The 20,975-nt window shown below is 46.2% G+C and overlaps 1 protein-coding gene across 1 annotated transcript in view; it reads left to right on the forward strand.

Moving 5' to 3' along the window:
* Nucleotides 1-7,935, forward strand: part of LOC122733693 (integrator complex subunit 6-like) — a 73,334-nt gene extending 65,399 nt beyond the window's left edge. Inside the window, exons 17-19 of the mRNA XM_043974305.1 lie at nt 294-641; nt 4,092-4,185; nt 6,616-7,935. Coding sequence (XP_043830240.1) covers nt 294-641; nt 4,092-4,185; nt 6,616-6,742 — 569 coding nt within the window. The 3' untranslated portion in view covers nt 6,743-7,935. The remainder of the gene's footprint in view (nt 1-293; nt 642-4,091; nt 4,186-6,615) is intronic.
* Nucleotides 7,936-20,975: the final 13,040 nt, after the last annotated feature.

Here is a 20,975-nt window from a genome sequence, read left to right on the forward strand (position 1 = left end):
CTGGTGTTCTATCCACTGCGCCACCTAGCTGCCCCGGCTTTTTCTAATCTACCATTTCCTGTAGGTATTCATCATGCAAAGGGAAGAGGTGGTCAGGGTGATCCTCTTGAATTTGAGTTACTTTTGTCGGGAGGTTTTTGCACCATAATCATTTTAATTAATTGGCTGGTTTCCTTTTTTCCTCTTGCATTTGAAGAAAGTAATAACTGGTGGTAATTTGCCCCTAAATGAGGAGCCAAACTTTGTGACCCACTGAGTCCTCTCTCAATTCCCTATCTTAATGTGATTTCCAGATGCGAGTGTAGGTCCAGATGACAGCGAAGAAAGGTTGGAAGATGATGAGTTTCCAGGTAGTTCATCATCACAGTCAGTTGAAGCTGTGGATGAAGCTAGCGTTCTGAGAAATGATTTGGATGCTCTGCTCAACGAGTTGAATAGCTTGAGTGGTGGGTTAGTCTACAGAACCGATGGTAACACAGTTGGTAGAGAAGCTGGAAATTGCAGTCACTCCCCACAAGGCCAGAGTTCAGCAGCACAGTCGACTTCAGCATCTGAGTCCAGTTCAGTGAACAACCCACAGGAGGAAAGCGAAGCTAGTTTCAAAGTTCAAATACTGAAGGAGGTGCGAAAGCCCGGAAGAAGTAAGTATTTAAAGAGTCTGTTAGCACAATCACTGATGGAGGGCCTATAGCTGCCATGAGGGGAAAAACCCAAAACTGTCATTTGCTATAGTCAGGTTTTAACCCATCTTTGGTGGCTCTTCTTTGCACTGCTTATATCTCTGTTAAGCAAGACCATCTGATACAGCAACTGTGACTGACAAAACATATAACATTCTACTCTTGCAGCTTACCATTCCTTAAGAGAGAGGAAGGAAGTGTGTTTTAACATCAGTCATCTGGAGTCAACGTTGGTCATTGTATTTGATCTGAATTGTGTTGTCTTTCCTTTATGTCATTGTATTTTGTTCTCCTGGCTCTGCTTACTTCATTCCGCCTCACTTCTTCCAAGTCTTCCTATGTTTCTCTGAATTCTTCATAGTCATCATTTCTTAATAGCACAGTAATATTCTATCAGATTCATGTACCATAGTTTGTTCAGCTATTCCACCAATTGGTGAGCACATAATTTGTTTCCAGCTTTTTGCTACTACAAAAGGGTTGCCATGAATACTTTGGTACATAAAGGATATTTCTGTCATTGACCTCCTTGGGGTACATGCCCAGTAATGGGAGTACTGGGTCAAAGGGTATGAACAGCTTAGTCACTTTTCTCACATAATTTCAAATTATTTTCCAGAAGAGTTGAACCAATTCACAGCCCCACCAGCCATATTAGTGTGCCTTTTTTTTTTTTACCACATCCTCTCCAACACTGATTTATTCCCATCTTTTATCACATTTGCCAATTTGATCAGTGTGAGATAATACCACAGAATTTTCACTTTGCATTTTATGGCTCAGTGGATAGAACGCAGGACCTAGAGTCAGAAAGACCTGAGTTCAAATGTGACCTTAGACACTTACTTAGCTGTGGGACCCTGGGCAAGTCACTTAACCCTGGTTGCCTTAATCTACTGGAGAAGGAAATGCCAAGCCACTCCAGTATCTGTGCCAAGAAAACTCCACAGGACAGCATTGGCGTGCTATGGTCCACAGGGTCACGAAGAGTCAGACACGACTAAACAACAGCAATTGGTGATTTAGATCATTTTTTCATAGTATTGTCCATAGTTTACATTTCTTCTCTTAATAACTGTTCATATCCTTTGGCAAGGTATGGTCACTTATTTATTAGCACCGAGTTCCCCTCCCAGAGTCCTTTTTTTTTTAAGTTTTATTGATACCTTTTTTAAAACATCACAGTCACTTCCCCATATATTCCACTCCCACCCTCCCAATAGAACCCTCCCTTGTAAAAAAGAAAAACAGGTAAACAAAACCAACACAACGACCACGTCTGACAGCCTGTGTGACATTCTGCACCTGTAGCCCCCCACCACTCTGTCAAAAGGAGGGAATTGTGTTTCATCATCTACCCTCTGGAACCAAGGTTGGTCATTGCATTTAATCTGAGTTCGGATGCCTTTTATTTTCCTTGATATTATTGGCACTATTGTATATGTTGTTCTTCTGCTTCTGCTTTCTTCACTAGACTTTACTTCCTACAAGCCTTTTGGTGTTTCTCCGAATTCTTTGTTTTCATAATTTCTTCTAGAACAATAGGATTGGTTGCCTTCATATTCCCCAATCACTTCAGCCATTCTGCAGTTGGTGGATGCCTGCTTTATTTCTAGTTCTTTGCTACCACAAAAGAGAAAGGTGTTCTATATATTTTGGTGTATGTGGGAACTTTGCCATTTGCCCTCCATGGGCCACACGCCTAGTAGTGGAATTGCTTGGATCAAAGGATATGATTGTTTTCCAGAATAGGCACACTGATTCATGGTCTTACCAACAGTCTATTTGTGTGCCTGTTTTCACCCAGCCCCCTCCAGTAGTGACTACTTCCATCTTTTAGCATCTGTGCAAATTTGCTGGATGTGAGGGGAATCTTCAGAATTTGAATTCGCATTTATTGTAATGATGTGGGTCATTTTTTTAAATATATGGCCGTTGATGATTTACAGCTCTCTATTGAAAACCATTTATCTCCTTTGACAAATTGTAGTGTTACTTCTTCACTCTGAGTTCTTGATTGTAGAAATTCCCAGGTGAGAGCTCAGACCATGAGCCTAGGCTCTTCATCAGTTGCAAATAACAACAATGTTGTTAATAATAATTAATAATAATAATAATACATTGCCTAATGGCAAGCAGGGAAATGAATTTTTGAAGATGTGTCCATCAGTAATGTCAGACTCATACTAGGTTGTAATCTGTGTTAGGGGGATGGAAAGCCCTACACTTGGGAAGTATATGCCCATCAATAATGATGTGTATTGGGGGCAGCTAGGTGGCACAGGGGATAAAGCACTGGCCCTGGATTCAGGAGGACTTGAGTTCAAATCTGGCCTCAGACACTTGATACTTACTAGCTGTGTGACCCTAGACAAGTCACTTAGCCCTCATTGTTCCACAAAAAAAAATAATAGTGACATGTATCTCTCTAGAGTAAGTAGAAAGTACAGCAGAGGCATTGTGTAGTGAACAGAGTGCTGGGCTTGGATTTAGGACAACCTGCATCCAAATCTGGCTTCTGAAGCTTAACCACCCTTGTGATTCTAGGTGTTTCTAAAGCACACTCCCTTGGACTTCTTAGGAAGTACATTGCAATTTGTGCTGGGGGAGGGAAAACCCTACTCTGGGGAAGTCATAGATCTTTCATATATTTGTATGTGGAATATGCCAAATGTGGGTCTGAAATCAGCATTTTGTAATAATGCTGTTTATCAAGACAGAGCATACTATCAGAAGAAAAACAGTATATAATAATGGTAAGAGCGAACATTTACCTAGTGCTTACTATGTGCCAGGCACTGCGCAAAAGCGCTTTATGATTATTATTTCATTGGATCCTCACAACAACCCTGGGAGGTAGGTGCCATTGTGATTCCCATTTTACAGATGGGTGAAGTGACTGGCCTGGGGGTCACACAGCTAGTAAGTGTCAGAAATCGGATTTGAATTCATGTCTTCCTGACTCCAGGCCCAGCACTCTATCCATTATACCACCTTGCTGCCGATTAACAAGAAAAAGAAGAATAACAACAACAGCAACAACAACAATAAGCTGTATCAAGCTAGCCTTGATAGAGCATTTTTGGTTTTGGTTTTTTTTGGTTTTTGGTTTATGTTTTTGTCTTTTAATTTTTTTTAATTTTTAAAAAATTTTACGTTTGCAAAGCCCTTTCCAAATGTTATCTCATTCAATCCTCACTGGAGCCCCCTGGGAGGGAGGTGCTCCTGACATATGAAAGCTCTTTAGCTTGAATGCAAACAAAAGGAGGTTTTCCCAGATACTGCCCTTGCTGCTAGCATAGCACATAGTTTTTCCCTAGCTCTGGTTTTCTTTTCCTGAATTCAACAACAATTTTAGTGCTTTAAGAAAAAAAAACCATACAGAAAACACTGTGTTTTTAATACCTTCAGATTATGAAAAGATCTTCACTCTGCTTGAAAAACTACATGGATCTGTGGAAACCCAGAAACGTTTGATTTTTATTGCAATCAAGGAGGCAGCAAGGTTTGTATTGAGCAGAGATGCTCAGGCCTTACAGGCCGAGGACAGGGCAGGGGCAGGGTGGGGGCAGGGAGGGGTTGATAGCTGTGAACTCCACCTTCATCTCGCTTCCCTTTATCACCAAGCGGATGAGCAGGAGCCTGAGAGGAAGCCAGGATCTAGTGCACAGAGAACTAGATTTGGAGTGAGCCAACAGAGTTCAGATCCCTTTACTGCCTGTGCAACTCTGGGCAAGTTCTTTCCCTTCTTTGGGCCTATGCTTTAGCCTCTGAAATGAGGCTGTTGGACTAGAGGCTGCTTACGGGCCCTTTGGGTTCTAACATTCTGAGATCTAGCACTGTGACAAGTTTGTGCTGTCTCTGATGGACAGACAGACCCAGGAGTTTTCTATACTTTCCAGGATCTGAGCTCCTATCATGGGGCAGAGATAATGAAATGAGTGAAAGAAAGATTTCTAGACATAGCCAGTGCCAGAGTCTTTGGCCAAGATTTCAGAGACGGGAAGGCCCGCCTTTGACTACAAGTGCCTTTCTTTCTTTTTTCTTTTTTGCAACAAACACTTATTTTATTTTTTCCAGTTACATGTAAGGGTAGTTTTCAACGTTCATTTTCATAAGATTTAGAGTTCCAAATTTTTCTCCATCCCTCCCTCCCTTACAAGTGTCTTTCTTAAAAGTTCTAGAGTGACCATTGGTGGAAAATATGGAAATAACCAATAGTTTCTCCTGTGACTGTGAGAGTCAAATGAAATAACATTATAGAAAGCTTTGCAAACTTGAAAGCGCTATATCAGTGTTGCTGTTGATCAGTCATTTTCAGTCATGTCTGACGGTGATCCCATTGGGGGTTTTCTTGGCAAATATACTGGAGTGATTTGCCCATTTCCTTCTCCAGCTCATTTGACAAATACAAAAACTGAGGCCACCAGGGTTGTGACTTGCCCAGGGTTACATAGCTAGTAAGCTTATGGGGTCATATTTGAAGTCGGGTCTTCCTGACTCCAGGCCCTATCCACTGAGATACCTAGCTGCCTCCTTATGACGCCAAGCTATTATTTATTGATAAATTCCTTTGCAAGCTTTATTTTCCAGTGTTATAAGCTGATGCTAGTGGCAGACTCATCAAAGCTTATACTTTTTCTTCCCAGCAGCCCTGTAAGGCAGGTAACATAAGAACTAACATCCCTGTTGTTGTTGTTGTTGGGTTTTTTTACTATTTTTTATTTCATTAAATTTTTCCCCAATTACATTTTATAATTTTTTGACATTCATTTTTTTTAAATTTTGAGTTCCAAATTCTCTCCCTCTCTCCTATCCCTCCCCCACCCTCTTGAGAAGGCAGACAATATGATACGGATCATAGCATCTGTGTTTTCCATGTGAGTAGGTCAGAAAGGCTGTCATTTGCCCAGGGTCATGACTAAGGATGGCTAAGAAGCCTGGGGTGAAGATAGGGGGTAGGGATGGCAAAGCCGAGCTACAGACTTAAGGCTTCCAAGTCTGATGTTCTTTCTACTTTTATCAAGCTCCTAACAAGAAGGTGGGTTTATGTTGGAGGTGTGGGATGTCATGCTCATTGGACTACAGACCACATCCCCCAAAGGAGAGTTGTTTGTAACTCTATGAAGACAAGGTCCTTGAGAGCAGGGACTCTTGCCTTTTGCTTTTGTATCGCCAGTGCTTGGTACATAGTAGATGCTTAATAAACGATTGCTGATTGGTTGAGTACACTGAAAAGGAACCCACACTCAGCCTTTAGACAAGCCACATTTGGGGAAAACCCAGGGTCTACATTGACACCAATATGATGACTATAAGATATTCTTGTTTTCAGCCAACCAGAATCAGTAGGATTGTCTGGCATATTTACAAGAGGGACAAAACACAGGAGCTAGGGATTCAGGAGAGTCAGTTCTAGGATTCGACCTCCAGACAGTAAAGATGCAGTTCAATCTCCAACTACACTATATATATCTATGTATGCATATATATGGTAATTTGCTTAACCCATGTAGTCTCTGGACCTGCACACCCCTTTTCCTAATTTGAGATCGCAGACAGGGAGCTGACAGGGAACTATTGCATCTGTATACGAGATGTTGACAGATACAGATAGGGGAGCACACATTGGGGAAGACATCTCGGTATAGGGGTGAGCCTTGAAGAAGAAGGATTCTGGTAGGCAGAGGTAAGGACAGGCAACATGATGTCATCAGTGGGAAAGATTAATAGCCACCTCAGGGAGTACAAATCCACTCGGGAAGAAGAGAAGGACTGACATGCAACAGTAAGGCCCTATCGGTTCAACAACATGAGGATGTATGTGTCCAACACATCTTACGTCATCTTCACCTCCCCCCCAGCACCTAGCATGTAGAAGGTATGTGGTCAATATATGCTGTTTGACTGATTCTTTTTTTATAACTACTTCCAGGTTTAAAAAAAGAGTTTTAATTGAACGCCTTGAGACACTGTTAGAAGAAATCCACTTCAACAACCTCCCAACGTATACTGTTAAGGATGACCAAGAAGACAAAACCACTGATTCTCCTCCAAAGTAACATGTTTGTGAAATGACTAACTTGCTGCTCTCTTGTTCTAATGAATGGATCCCATGTGAACCTCTGCCTTTGCCTGTAAGGCAACTTAATACCACAAGAATCTGAGCACTGCTATGATAGCATATTAATTTGACATCTCTTGGCCAGCAGAAGCTGGGCCTTGTAGCCATAGCAATTTCCTTGGAAGGAATGGGGTGGCTTTTTTGCCTGTGAAGGGTGATGATTCTTTCAGAGGGCTGACAAGTACCTTTGTGTGAAGTGAGTAGCAAGTGGCAAAGTTTGAGTCCTGCTCCCTACAGAGACCATCTCCTTTCTTTGGAAATATGACCTATCCCACTTCCAGCCACCATGTATTCAAAAGTTAGTGGACATTGCCACATCCCTAATCTCATGAACTATTTGTTGTATTTTTAACAGTCTTACTTTGATGTTGCTTGTTTTTACTTTAGTTGTTTCTAGATCTTTCTGTTCCTCTACCCACCCCACCTCACCCTCAATGAGCCTTCCCTTATAAGAAAAAAAATTTCAGCAAAACCAACTGACAGGGGCTGAGTTGGACAGTGAATGCAACATTCCACCACACCCATAATCCCTTATTTCTCCCATGGAAAGAGAGGAGTTTATCTTGGCCCTGCCCTTTAAATGATGCAGGTTTCTGGGTAGACTGAGTCAGAGAGTAAACAGACCTGCCAATTGGGTATTAATGAAGAAGAAAGGCAGCTCTGAGACGCTGCATCCCTGTTGCTTTTTTCTAGCACTGGTTGCATCCCGTCTCATACTCCCTGCCATCTTACTCCTCTTCTCCTACTCAGTAGTCCAGCCAAACTGATTTATTTCCTATTGTTCACACACAGTGCTCCGTTTTCCGTCTCAGTACCTCTACACTGGCTGGTCCCCCTGCCTAAAATGTTCTCCCTCTTTGAATCCTTCAAGACACAGCTCAAAGCCAGCCTCCTTCAGGAGACCTTTCCCAGGCACCCTAACCCCACCCCTCTGCCCCAGCCGCCAGTGTCTTTGCCGCTCAGGTTATCTTGTACCTATTCTATATGGATCTTGTATACACCGATATATGTACATTTTGTTTTTCCCATTAGAATGTATGCTTTTGGAAGATGGACTGCCCTTTTTTCTTTGTATCCTCAGTGCTTCGAAGAGTGTCTAACACACATCTGCTTAATAGATGTTTCTTGATCAATTCCCCCCGCCAGTCCCTCGAACAATCTCTCTCAGACTCTCTTTTGCTTTGTTTACAGATTTTGTGAAAATACATTTGAAATTTCCTAGATCCCTGACCTCAGCTTTCTTTTCATCCTTTGAGGATGGCGCTTCTCAAGGCAGACTTGTATTCACTGTGCTTTGTAAATGCTAAAAGTTTTTCATGTTCTACAAAGAATTATTTTTGAGCAGTACTGTTAAAGTCATTAATTCTGTCATGATTGTATCTGTTTACAAAAAAAAGCTTTGGATTCAAATAAAACATTTTCTAACTCCTTAAAGTGCATGCTTATTGAACCTCTGGGCTACTTGAAACAGTGGGAGCTGATGAATATAGATAGGTCTCAGGACATAACATGGGCGAGGAGGCGGGGCGTGCAGGTATCATAACTAGGGGTATGGAGATGAACACTGAGCAGGAATGCTCAAGTCCAAGGAGAACCAGGTGAGAAATGGCCTCTAAGCCAAGGGAGGAGAGAGTATCCAGGAAACCAATAGCCAACCATCTCAAGAGTTACCCAAGAAGAAAAACAAGAAACGCAGCTGGCCATGTCACCCCATACCCCTCCCTCATCTCCAGGATCAAATAAATAGAAAATCCAGTATCCTTGAAAGCCCTTTACAATCTGGCCCCCTTGCCACCTTTTCAGTTTTCTTATGCCCTTCTCCCCTCTACTTTGTGATCTAGTCACACTGGCCTCTTTGTTCTTCTTTCCTCTTCCCAACTTTGGATATCCCCTGTGCCCAGAATGCTCTCCCTCCTTGCCTCTGCCTCCTGGTTTCCTCGATTTCCTTCAGGTTGCAGCTAAAACAACCTGCAAGAAGCTTTTTCTGATGTCCCTCAGTCCTGCTACTACTCTTCCCTCTGAGATGATCTCAACTGTATCCTGTATATATCTTGTTTAAAGATAGTTGTTTGCCTGTTGTCTCCCCCATTAGACCGAGAGCTTGAGGTACTGTTTTTTGGGGGTTTTTGGTTTTTCCAGGGCAATGAGGATTAAGTGACTTGCCCAAGGTCACACAGCTAGTAAGTGTCAAGTGTCTGAGGCTGGATTTGAACTCAGGTCCTCTTCAATCCAGGGCTGGTGCTTTATTCACTGTGCCACCTAGTTGCCCCCAAGGTACTTTTTTGTGTTTCTTTTTATACCTGGTATTTTGTGCAGTTCTGGGATCATAATAAAGGCTTAATAAATCCTTGTTGACTTGAGTGCAGTAAGGGTTGAGAAAAAAAACCATTGGATCTAGCCAGTTAAGAAATATGGGAACCTTTGAGGGAGCTGTTTCAGTAGGAGTGAATCAGAAGCCAGATCGCAAACAGTTGAGAAGTGAGGGGATGGATGGTGGAGACAGCGAGTATAGACCCTTACAAGAGGCCTGTGGTTGGTATCTGAAAACTTTCAATAATATTTTATAATTTAGGGGGCAGCTAGGTGGCACAGTGGATAAAGCACTCACCCTGGATTCAGGAGGACCTTAGTTCAAATCTGGCCTCAGACACTTGACACTAGCTGTGTGACCCTGGGCAAGTCATTTAACCCTCGTCGCCCTGCAAATATATATATTCTATAATTTATATACGTATCTTTCTTTTAAATAAGTATTTGATCTTTTGTTTTTATAACACAAGTCCCAGTGTAATACTCCCTCTCTCTGCTCCTGGAATGCCATCTCTTAGAACAATTATTTTTTTAAAAAAGAAGAAAGCAGTGGGGCAGCTAGGTGGCACAGTGGATAAAGTACTGACCCTGGATTCAGGAGGACCTGAGTTCAAATCCAACCTCAGACACTTAACACACTTACTAGCTGTGTGACTCTGGGCAAGTCACTTAACCCCAATTGCCTTGCCAAAAAAAAGAAGAAAGCAGTTCAGCAACACTTAGCAACATCTCAAAAAAAAGTTTGCCATAAAATGAAGTGTTCTGTACCCATAGTCCACATCTGCAAGGGAGCAGAGGTACCCTCTCATTTCTTTGGGTTCAAACTAGATTGTTATAATTTCACGGCATTTGGTTTGGATCGTTATTTATTTTTTATGTTAGTGTTGTATAGATTGCCTTCCTAATTTTATTTACTTCCCTTTGCATCATTTCATTTCTCTTCCCTTGCTTCTTAGTCCTTTGTTGTTGTCGTTTTTCAATTGTGTTTGACTCTTTGTGGCCTTGTTTGTTTTTTGTTTTTTTGTTTTTGGTGAGGCAATTGGGGTTAAGTGACTTGCCCAGGGTCACATAGCTAGTAAGTGTTAAGTAGATGAGGCTGGATTTGAACTCAGGTCCTTCTGACTCCAGGGCCAGTACTCTATCCACTGCACCACCTAGCTGCCCCTTGTTTGGGGTTTTCTTAGCAGAGATACTGGAATGGTTTGACATTTCCTTTTCCAGCTCATTTTCCAGTTGAGGAAACTGGGTTAAGCAACTTGCCCATGGTCACACAGCTAGGAAGTGTCTGAATGCGGATTGGAACTCAGGAACGTGAGTCTTTTTGACTCCAGGCCCTGTGCTCTGTGTACTGCAGTGCCACTTAGCTGCCTTCTTGCACCTTACCGAGCCTTTATATGCTCAAGCAATCCCATTCCACCGTCTCTTCCACCAGATTGCCCTCTCTGTCATCCCCACACAATCACTCATATCTCTCCTTATGTACCAACTCCTTGTTGGTACTGTCCAAAAACATGCCCATGTCTCCCCCATCCTCAAGAAAACCTTCCTTACCCTTGTCATCTATCTCCTCTGCCCTTTGGGGCTAAACTCCAGAAGGCCCTGTACCTTAGGAGCCTCTGCTTTCTCTCCTCTCACTCTTCTTGACCCCTTAAAATCCAGCTTCTAACCTCATCATTTCATAGAAACTACTCTCTCCAAAGTTACCAATGATCTCTTTGTTGCCAAATCCAACAGCTTTACCTCAGTTCTCATTCTCCTTGACCCCTTTGCAGCCTTTGACGCTGTTGAACACCTTCTCCTTGATAACCAACTCTCTTCTTCCTTTTTTTGTGGGGCAATGAAGGTTAAGTGACTTGCCCAGGGTCACACTGTAAGTAAGTGTCAAGTGTCTGAGGCCGGATTTGAACTCAGGTACTCCTGAATCCAGGGCTTGTGCTTTATCCACTATAGTGCCACCTAACTGCCCCCTTCTCTTAATTCTTATTTTTTCCCCTGTATATTGCTTGTTTGCTTGTCTCCCCCATTAGATTTTAAATTCCCTGAGGATAGGGCTGTCTTTTGCCTCTTTTTGTATCCCCAGTGCTTACCACAATGCTTGGGACATAGCAGTGCTTAATAAATATTTACCAACCCACTGAAGGGCTTCTTTGTAGTCATATTTTGTACCTCACCACATAGTAATATCCCATTACATTCCTATACCACACCTTGGTTAGCCAGTCCCCAATCTGTGGATATCTACTTTAGTTTTTGACATTTGTTACTACAAAAAGTGCTGTTATAAATCAGTGCTGGGGGCGGGGGGCAGCTAGGTGGCACAGTGGATAAAGCGCCAGCCCTGGATTCAGGAGGACCTGAGTTCAAATCTGGCCTCAGACACTTGACACTTACTAGCTGTGTGACCCTGGGCAAGTCACTTAACCCTCATTGCCCTGAAAAAAATAAAAATAAATTGGTGCTGGCAAACTCAGAGAGAAAGGGGGCCACTAAACTACATGAGGGTCCCTGTGGGCCAAATACTGATTTAGCTTTTAAAATGTAACATTACCAGGGGCAGCTAGGTGGCGGCGTGGATAGAGCACTGGCCCTGGAGTCAGGAAGACCTGAGTTCAAATTCGGCCTCAGACACTTAAGACTTACTAGTTGTGTGACCCTAGGCAAGTCACTTAACCCCAATTGCCTCACCAAAAAAACAAAAACCCAAACAAACAAAAAACCCAATAAAATGTAACATTACCTATGTTTTACTAATTTTTAAAAATTTTATTAAATATTTCCCAATTACATTTTAATCTGGTTTGGGTTGCACTGGGGAATGTTGCAGTCTGCATGTGGCCTGCATGTCTGACTTCTTAGAAAAATAATGTAGTGTATGTAAAGTCCTTTTTCATTGTTGTCCCCCTTGGGGTGTGTGCCCTGCAGTGAATCTCTGGGTCAAAGGTTATGGACATTTTTTTGTTTTGTTTTTGTTTTTGTTTTTTTGTTTTTAGTGAGGCAGTTGGGGTTAAGTGACTTGCCCAGGGTCACACAGCTAGTAAGTGTCAAGTGTCTGAGGTCAGATTTGAACTCAGGTACTCCTGAATCCAGGGCCGGTGCTCTATCCACTGCGCCACCTAGCTGCCCCGGTTATGGACATTTTAATCACTTCATATAATTCTAAATTGTTTTCCAGAATGGCTAGACTAATTCACAACTCTCCCATCAGTGCATGCGTGTACCTTTCTACAATCCCTCCAAAAACTAGTTCTGTCTTTTGTTACCTTTGCCAATTTTCTGGATGTGAAAGAAAACCTCAGAATTATTATTTTAATTTCTCAGATTATCAGTGATTTAGCACATTCTTTCAAATGGTTGTTAGTAGTTTGAAATTCTTCTTATGATAACTGTTTGTTTATATCCTTTGATCACTTATTAAGGAATTGGGTTTTGGTCTAATATGTTAGTTACCTATATATCTTTATTTTTAGTTACCTATATACCTTGACTATCAAACCTTTATCAGAGAGTTTTTCCCCCAGTCAACATGTCCGTGCAAAAGCTTTTCAATTTCACTTCATCAAAATGATCTGTTTTATCTTTTATAATTGCCTCTATTGTTAGTTAAGAATTCACTGCCACCCACAGCTGTGAAAGGTATATGATCTCCCTCCCTTCTAAATTGTTATATTATTTTTTAACATTCAGTTCACATATCCCTTTTTAATTTATTGGGGAGTATAATGTAAGATGTTGGCCCAGCTTCTGAGAGAAACTGCTTTCCATTTTTCTAGTAATCCTTGCCAAATGAGGAGTCCTTTCCTTGTTAATTTATGTTTTCAGAATTATCAAACACTGGTCTACTAAGTTCAGTTATTTATGATTATTTCTTGTCTAGTATTTTCTATTGATCTATTTTTCTATTTTCTAACTCATACAAAATAGGCTTGATGATTACTGCTTTGTAAAATAATTTCAAGCCTGGAACTGCTAATTCCTCCTTCGTTCCTTTTTTTTCTCCTTTCATTATTTCCTTATTCTAGATTTTTTTGTTCCTTTGAATTATTTTTATTTTATCTACCTTTGTAAAATACCCCCTTTGGTAGTCTGATATAGCACTGATGCTGTAAAGCCAATTTGGGCAGTATTGTCATTTTTATTACATTGAAACTAGCCATAAGCATTGAATATCCCTTCAATTATTTAAACTGTTCTTTATTTCTTAAAGAATCATTTTGTAACTGGATCTATACAGTTATTGAATGTTCTTTCGTAGATTGATGCCTAGATATTGCACGCATTTTGCAGTTATTTTGAATAGGGCTTCCCTTTCTAGTATTCCCTCCTTTGTTTTGTTATTGCTATAAAGAAATGTTGATTTTTCTGAGTATATTTTGGAAAAAAATCTGTTACTTCAATGAAACAATTAATTATCCTTTTCTCTGCTGATTCTTTAGGACTTTCTCAGTAAACCATCATCAAACAGGAATAACCGTATCGTCTTTGCCTACCTTTATATATTTAATTTCTCTCTTGTGTTATTGCTATTATTGACATTTCTAAAACCATGTCAAATAATAGCAGGGGAAAGGGGCATCTTTGCTTTATTCTATTTGCTGCAGACCCTTCGGATGTTTCCCCATTGCATGTAATGCTAGCCTTGGCTTTTAAATTCTTTATTATTATATAAAAAAGATCCTTAAAAAAAACCCCAAAAATAAGATCCTTCCATTCCTATGTTATGTAGGGTTATTAGCCTAAATGGGGTGTAATTTGTCACAGGATTGTTCTGCATCTAAATATATAATCATATGGTTTTTATGTTTTTGTTTTTAACATGCTTATTATTCTTGTAATACTGAGCCATCTTTGCATCCTTACTATACATCTAACTTGATCATAGTGAGTTTTAAAATAAATTCCTGTAGGTTTCCCCCCACCCCGGGATTTTATTTAAAAATTTTTATTTGATAATCATTAATATGGGTCTGTTAATTCTTTGCTTTATCCTTCACTGGACGTTTGTCTCATAAAATACTGCTGCTGTTACTACTACCACTAATAATAATAAAGCTAGCATTTATATAGCACTTTAAACTGTGAAAATCACTTTATGTATGTCATCTCATTTGATTCTAATGGTACATTGTAAGAATCACAGAAAAGACCTCCACAGCCCTCTGGTCCAAGCCACATCAGCATGGCCGCTGATGTGAATCAGCATTAGCAGCTGGGTTTTCACTAAAGCATACCTTCCCTGGGAGAAGGGGGGTTGGGAGTAGGCAGGATGCAGTAGGAGATCTGGAAAAGGCTTGCTGGCCAATTTGTTTGTGAAGGGGGATAGTGTGAAATAAAACTAGAAATGTGCAACAGTTAAGCTGCTGAAGGTTTATAAGCCAAAGAGACTGGGTTTTTTTATAGTGGAGTTTTTAAAGACAAGATAAGCCTATGTGAATGTTCCTTATTCTACAGAACAGACACATTCCTGGAAAGATGACTGTAAACCTTATTTCCCCATTGAATTGTTAAAAAAAAGGTTTAAAAATAATAAATTAATTAAATTTTTTTAAAAAAAGGTTTCTAAAGAAAGTGTGAAAAATCCATGGTTATTCTTCCCACATTTCCCCCCTCCCCTCTTTAAGGCAAAAGAGATGCCAGACAGGGGCTTTTAATTTGGGAAGGCCAATTACTTTGGCCCTGCTGCTGCTGGGGCTGCTGCTGCATAAATATTGAACAAATGAAAAACAGAAATGTTTTATTGTTTAAACACTGAATTTAATAGGAAATGAGAAGGACACACAGACACACTTCTTAAATTCTATATATATAAACTTCAACATATAACAGAGGCCAAGCAACTCTAGAATTATCATAAATGAAATTGCAGGTGTTATTTGTTCCTATTTTGCTAATTTAGGGACGAAACACATTCTAGCTAATTTGGTACATTCATAGCTACTAATAAGTGATTCTATATATTCCTTGACCAAGACACGTGAAGAACAAAATGCTGGGGAAGTGAACAACACACTTATGCTAAGCAGTAATAATCAGCGATATTCAAATTGCTAATTGAGGTATCAAGTCTCAAGCGTTTCACAGTACAATTCAACCACTTTGCTGGCATTATGTTAAATAACATCAAAATCATAGAACTTGGTGTACATTTTCATGTACTACAGAAGTCTAGTCTAACATTTAAGTTAAATGTCTACTGGAACAAAGTTGGAGAACAATTTATACAATAAGAACAATATTGTAAAGACAATCAACTTTGAAAGACTCAGAAACTCTGATCACAACAATAACCAATTACAATTCAAGAGGATTTAGGATGAAACAGGCTAACCATCTCTTGATAGAAAGGTGACAGACTCCAGTGCAGGATGACACTTCATTTTTTTACTCACAGCCAAATACAGAAATTCCTTTCAATGACCATGTATGTTTGTAGCAAGGATTTTGTTCTTGAGTTGGTTTTTATTGTTGTTGTTTTTTTCTTTCTCAGTTGGGGGAGGGAGGAGAGAAAGAAGGTGGCTCTTTGGAGAAAAAAAAATTCAAAAAAACAAACAACTCAAACCTGGCTGGATCACACACTAATAGTTTAAGTTTTGTTTTAAGTGTATCATTTATTATCTTCAACCTTCCTCAAGGGAGGCTTCTTTTTTCAGGTCATTTCATGTAAACTGAATAGAGTAAAATGGTCCTAATTTTTTCTTCTCTGAGGTTTCTTCTGTGTGTGTGTGTGTGTGTGTGTGTGTGTGTGTGTGTGTGTAAGAAAGTATGTGGCATGGTCAAAACACCTGACTTTTCCCACTAGTATAAGGCTTAAGAAAATAGCAGTAAGAAGCCTGTGAAATGACTTGGTTTCAGAGAAAATATACTATCACACCCAAACATATTTAAAACTTTAAAATACAACATCGACTGATTAAGTTTGAAATAAACCCATTGATCGAGATGCTTTTTTCTCTTTTTCTTCACCTTTGATGGACCCCTCCAGACGAACTTAGTCCTCACTGTCTGAAGAAACGACTTCTGCCTTCTTGATGGTCCTCCATCTGTCCTTCAGCATCACGTTGGTTCGGTCTTGGAATGCATACCGGGAGAGGATTTTCTTCCATTGGCCCTCTCCATATTTCTTGACCCCGGATCTCAGCTTCATGTCTTCCTCCCAGGTCCAAGTTCTTCTTTTCTTGTTAGGAGGTCTTTCTGAGGTGCTTGCTTCATTATCATCATAGTCGTCGTCGTCTATGGTTTCCACCTCTTCAATGACAATGTTTTTGCATTTTTGCTTGGCCTTTTTTCTTTCAGGGCCCATCTCTGTTCCTGCATCATCCACAATTCTTTGCTTGGATTTCCGACGTTTCATTTGTGTGAGAGAAAAGAAACTCATATCAGACCTGACTTGGAATTTCGGACTCTTTCCAAGTCCCGGGATGACCATGTGGAGATTATTTTCTCCTTCTCTCTTCCTGACATTTCCATTCTCCACAGGAGTGTTTCTCACTATTTTTGTTGCTTTCTTGATTAGAAAGCTGGAGGATTTCTCATTTATCACACAATGCACGAAAATCTTGACTTTCCTTACCAGGCTCTCGTAGCTGAAGTAGTTAAAAAAGGAATGCTTAGGATCTTTCTTTGACACTATTCTATACAGGACCTTTCTCAGAGGCCTATTGGTGTCATTCTTACCAAATACTCTCCTAAAGACTATCTCTGCTTCTCTGAAACCTCTCTTCTCCAGGCAGACTGCCACAGCCTGGATTCTAATTAAATCATAGATGTCTTCAAACCGTTTATCTTTATAGAATCCCATTCTAACCCACATGGCCAGTGCCGATTCCAGGTGAGTATGGCCTATAGCAACATCAAGCCGGATGTCTATGGATTTTCCTTTGCAAATTTTTTTTAAAAACTGGCAGATGTGCACAGTTTTTAGCTGAAGAAGCGATCGGTTTTGGCCCCCACAGGAGACAGCCTCCATAGCGGTGATATTCTGTCTGAACTCCTCAGGGAGGTCATTACAGAAGGCATGGCAGATATTCATGCATAAGTAATCCATCACCCAGCCAGCAATTACCGACCTGACCCGAGTGTGGGTCCAGTCCTCTAAGTCCTCAAACAGAGGTAGGCAGGGTCCCAAGGGCCCTGCGAGCTCCTCCATCCGAAGGAGCTGAAACCACAGTTCATCATCATTCTGCCTGGGCGCCGGCCCAGCTACCTCATAGTCATCATCATCATCGTCCAACAAATCCACCACCTCGACCTTCTCATCGTCCATCACCTCTACTATCTCCACATCATCATCATCATCCTTCACTTCCACCACCTCCACCACCTGCACATCGTCATCATCGTCATCCTTCACCTCCACCACCTCCACCTCGTCATCATCGTCCAACAACTCTACTACCTCTATCACCTTCGCCTTCTTCCTCTTCTCCCTCCTCTCCCTCCTCTCCCTCTTTCTCTTCTCCTTTCTCGCCTTCCTCTCCTCGTATGACTCTGCTTCTGTGACTCGGTGGGCCGTTTTCGCTCTTGCCTTCCCGGGGGCCTTCCTTGGGACCCCCTCCTCCTCGGTCAGAGCAGGACCGGGAGCAGGACCGGGAGCAGGAGCAGGACCGGTAGCAGGAGCCGGAGCAGGACCGGGAGCAGGAGCCGGAGCAGGACCGGGAGCAGGACCGGAAGCAGGAGCAGGACCGGGAGCAGGAGCCGGAGCAGGAGCCGGAGCAGGACCGGGAGCAGGACCGGAAGCAGGAGCCGGACCGGGAGCAGGAGCCGGAGCAGGAGCCGGAGCAGGACCGGGAGCAGGACCGGAAGCAGGAGCAGGACCGGGAGCAGGAGCCGGAGCCGGAGCAGGAGCCGGAACGGGAGCCGGAGCAGGACCGGGAGCAGGACCGGAAGCAGGAGCCGGACCGGGAGCAGGAGCCGGAGCAGGAGCAGGAGCCGGAACGGGAGCCGGAGCAGAAGGGGGAGCTGGGACAGGAGCGGGGGCGGGGGCTGGAACGGGGGCGGGAGCAGGGGCAGTAGCCGCGGGGGGCTTCTCCCGGACCACCTCCAGGACCCAAGTCGGGCCCGTCTTCTGCCAGCAGACCACCCCCTGGGCTGGGGTCGGGCCTGGCTTCCGCCGCAGCACCACACGGACTGGGTTCGGGCCTGGGATCAGCTCCTCTCGAATCACTCCGGGGGCCAAGGACGAGGCCTGCTGCTTCTGCTGCCTCTGCTGCCTCTGCTGCTGCTGCTGCTGCTGCTGCTGCTGCCGCACCGCCCCTCGGGCCGGGGCCGGGGCCGGGGCCGGGCCTGGGGCCGGGGCCGGGGCTGGGCCTGGGGCCGGGGCCGGGCCTGGGGCCGGGGCCGGGGCAGGGGCCGGGGCCGGGGCGGAGGACGAGGACTGGGCCGGCTGCTGCTGCTGCCGCACCGCCTCTCGGGCCGGGACTGGGGCCGGGGCAGAGGATGAGGACTGGGCCGGCTGCTGCTGCCGCACCGCCCCTCGGGCCGGGCCGGGAGCCGGGGCCAAGATCGAGGAGGGGGCCAGCTGCTGCTGCTGCAGCTGTGGCTGCGGCTGTGGCTGCTGCAGCTGTGGCTGTGGCTGTGGCTGCGGCTGTGGCTGCTGCAGCTGTGGCTGTGGCTGTGGCTGCGGCTGCGGCTGCTGCAGCTGCGGCTGTGGCTGCGGCTGTGGCTGCGGCTGCGGTTGCGGCTGCTGCAGCTGCGGCTGTGGCTGTGGCTGTGGCTGCTGTGGCTGCTGCAGCTGCAGCTGTGGCTGCGGCTGCGGCTGCTGCTGCTGCCGCACCGCCCCTCGGGCCGGGACCGGGGCCGGGGCCAAGAACGTGGTTGGGCCCGTCTGCTGCTGTGGCTGCTGCTGCTGTGGCTGCTGCAGCTGTGGCTGTTGCAGCTGTGGCTGTGGCTGTGGCAGCTGCAGCTGTGGCAGTGGCTGTGGCAGCTGCAGCTGTGGCTGTGGCTGCTGCGGCTGCTGCGGCTGCTGCTGCCGCACCGCCCCTCGGGCCGGGACCGGGGCCGGGGCCAAGAACGTGGTTGGGCCCGTCTGCTGCTGTGGCTGCTGCTGATACTGCTGCTGCGGCTGCTGCGGCTGCTGCGGCTGCTGATACTGCTGCTGATACTGCGGCTGCGGCTGCGGCGGCTGATACTGCAGCTGCGGCTGATACTGCGGCTGCGGCTGATACTGCGGCTGCTGATACTGCGGCTGCGGCTGCTGATACTGCGGCTGCGGCTGCTGATACTGCGGCTGCGGCTGCTGATACTGCGACTGCGGCTGCGGCTGCGGCTGCTGATACTGCGGCTGCGGCTGCGGCTGATACTGCGGCTGCGGTTGATACTGCTGCTGCAGCTGCAGCTGCTGCTGCCGCACCGCCCCTCGAGCGGGGGCCGGGGCCGGGGCCGGAGCCGGGACTGGAACCGGGGGCGGGGGCGGGGGCGGGGGCGGGGGCGGAGCAGAGGACGAGGTCTGGGCCGGTTGCTGCTGCTGCCGCACCGCCCCTCGGGCCTGGACCTGGACAGGGGCCGGGGCCGGGGCCGGGGCCGGGGCCGGGGCCGGGATCGGGGCCGGAGCCGAGTACGAGGACGGGGCCAGCTGCTGCTGCTGCTGCTGCTGTCGCACTGCCCCTCGGGCGGGGGCCGGGGCCGGGGCCGGAGCCGGAGCCGGGGCAGGGGCTGGGTTCGGGGCCGGGGCCGGGGCCGGGGCCGGGGCCGGTGCAGGGGCCGGAGCCGAGAACGAGGACGGGACTGGCTGCTGCGGCTGCGGCTGCAGCTGCTGCTGTCGCACTGCCCCTCGGGCCGGGGCCGGGGCCGGGGCCGGGACCGGGGCCGGGACCGGGGCCGGGGGCGGGGGCGGGGGCGGTGCCGAGGACGAAGACAGGGCCGCCTGCTGCTGCTGCTGCTGCTGCTGCTGCTGCTGCTGCTGCTGCTGCTGCTGTCGCACTGCCCCTCGGGCCTGGGCCTGGGCCGGATTTGGGGTGACCTTGTTCCGGGCCACCTCCCGGCCTGTGCCAGGTTCGATCTTCACCTTGGAGAGGTCAGGCTTCATTGGGGCCACCTCCCGAGCTGACGCTGGCGCTCGCGCTGGCACTGACCCTGGCGTTGGGGCCGGGCCCTGGGTCGCTTTCAGCCGGACCCCGTCCTGGACAGGAACTGGGCCCGGGGTCGCTTTCGGCCGGACCCCATCCTGGGCAGGAACTGGGCCCGGGGGCGCTTTCGGCCAGACCCCCTGCTGGGCAGGGGCGGGGGCCAGAGCTGCTTTGGGCCAGACTCCCTGCTGGGCAGGGGCGGGGCCTGGAGCTGCTTTGGGCCAGACCCCCTGCTGGGCGGGGGCGGGGCCTGGCTCTGCTTTAGGCCGAACCCCCTGCTGGGCAGGGGCGGGGCCCGGGTTTGCTTTCGGCCGGACTCCATCCTGGGCAGGGGCGGAGCCAGAGATCACTTTAACCCCTTCCTGGGCAGGGGCGAGGCCGGAGATCACTTTAACCCCTTCCTGGGCAGGGGCGGGGCCGGAGATCATTTTAACCCCTTCCTGGGCAGGGGCGGGGCCGGAGATCACGTTAACCCCCTGCTGGGCAGGGGCGGAGCCCGGCTCTGCTTTCGGCCAGACCCCCTGCTGGGCAGGGGTGGGGCCCAGGGTCCCTTTCGGCCGGGCCCCTTGCTGGACAGGGGCGGGGCCCAGGGTCCCTTTCGGCCGGGCCCCTTGCTGCACAGGGGCAGGGCCCGGGGTCGCTTTCGGCCGGACCCCCTGCTGGGCAAGGGCGGGGCCCGGCTCCGCTTTAGGTCGGACCCCCTGCTGGGCAGGGGCGGGGCCCTGCATCGCTTTCGGCCGGACCCCCTGCTGGGCAGGGGCGGGGCCCGGGGGTGCTTTCACAAGGACACCTGCGGGGGCC

This window comes from Dromiciops gliroides, chromosome X, assembly GCF_019393635.1.
Source record: "Dromiciops gliroides isolate mDroGli1 chromosome X, mDroGli1.pri, whole genome shotgun sequence".
Taxonomy (NCBI): Eukaryota; Metazoa; Chordata; class Mammalia; order Microbiotheria; family Microbiotheriidae; genus Dromiciops; species Dromiciops gliroides.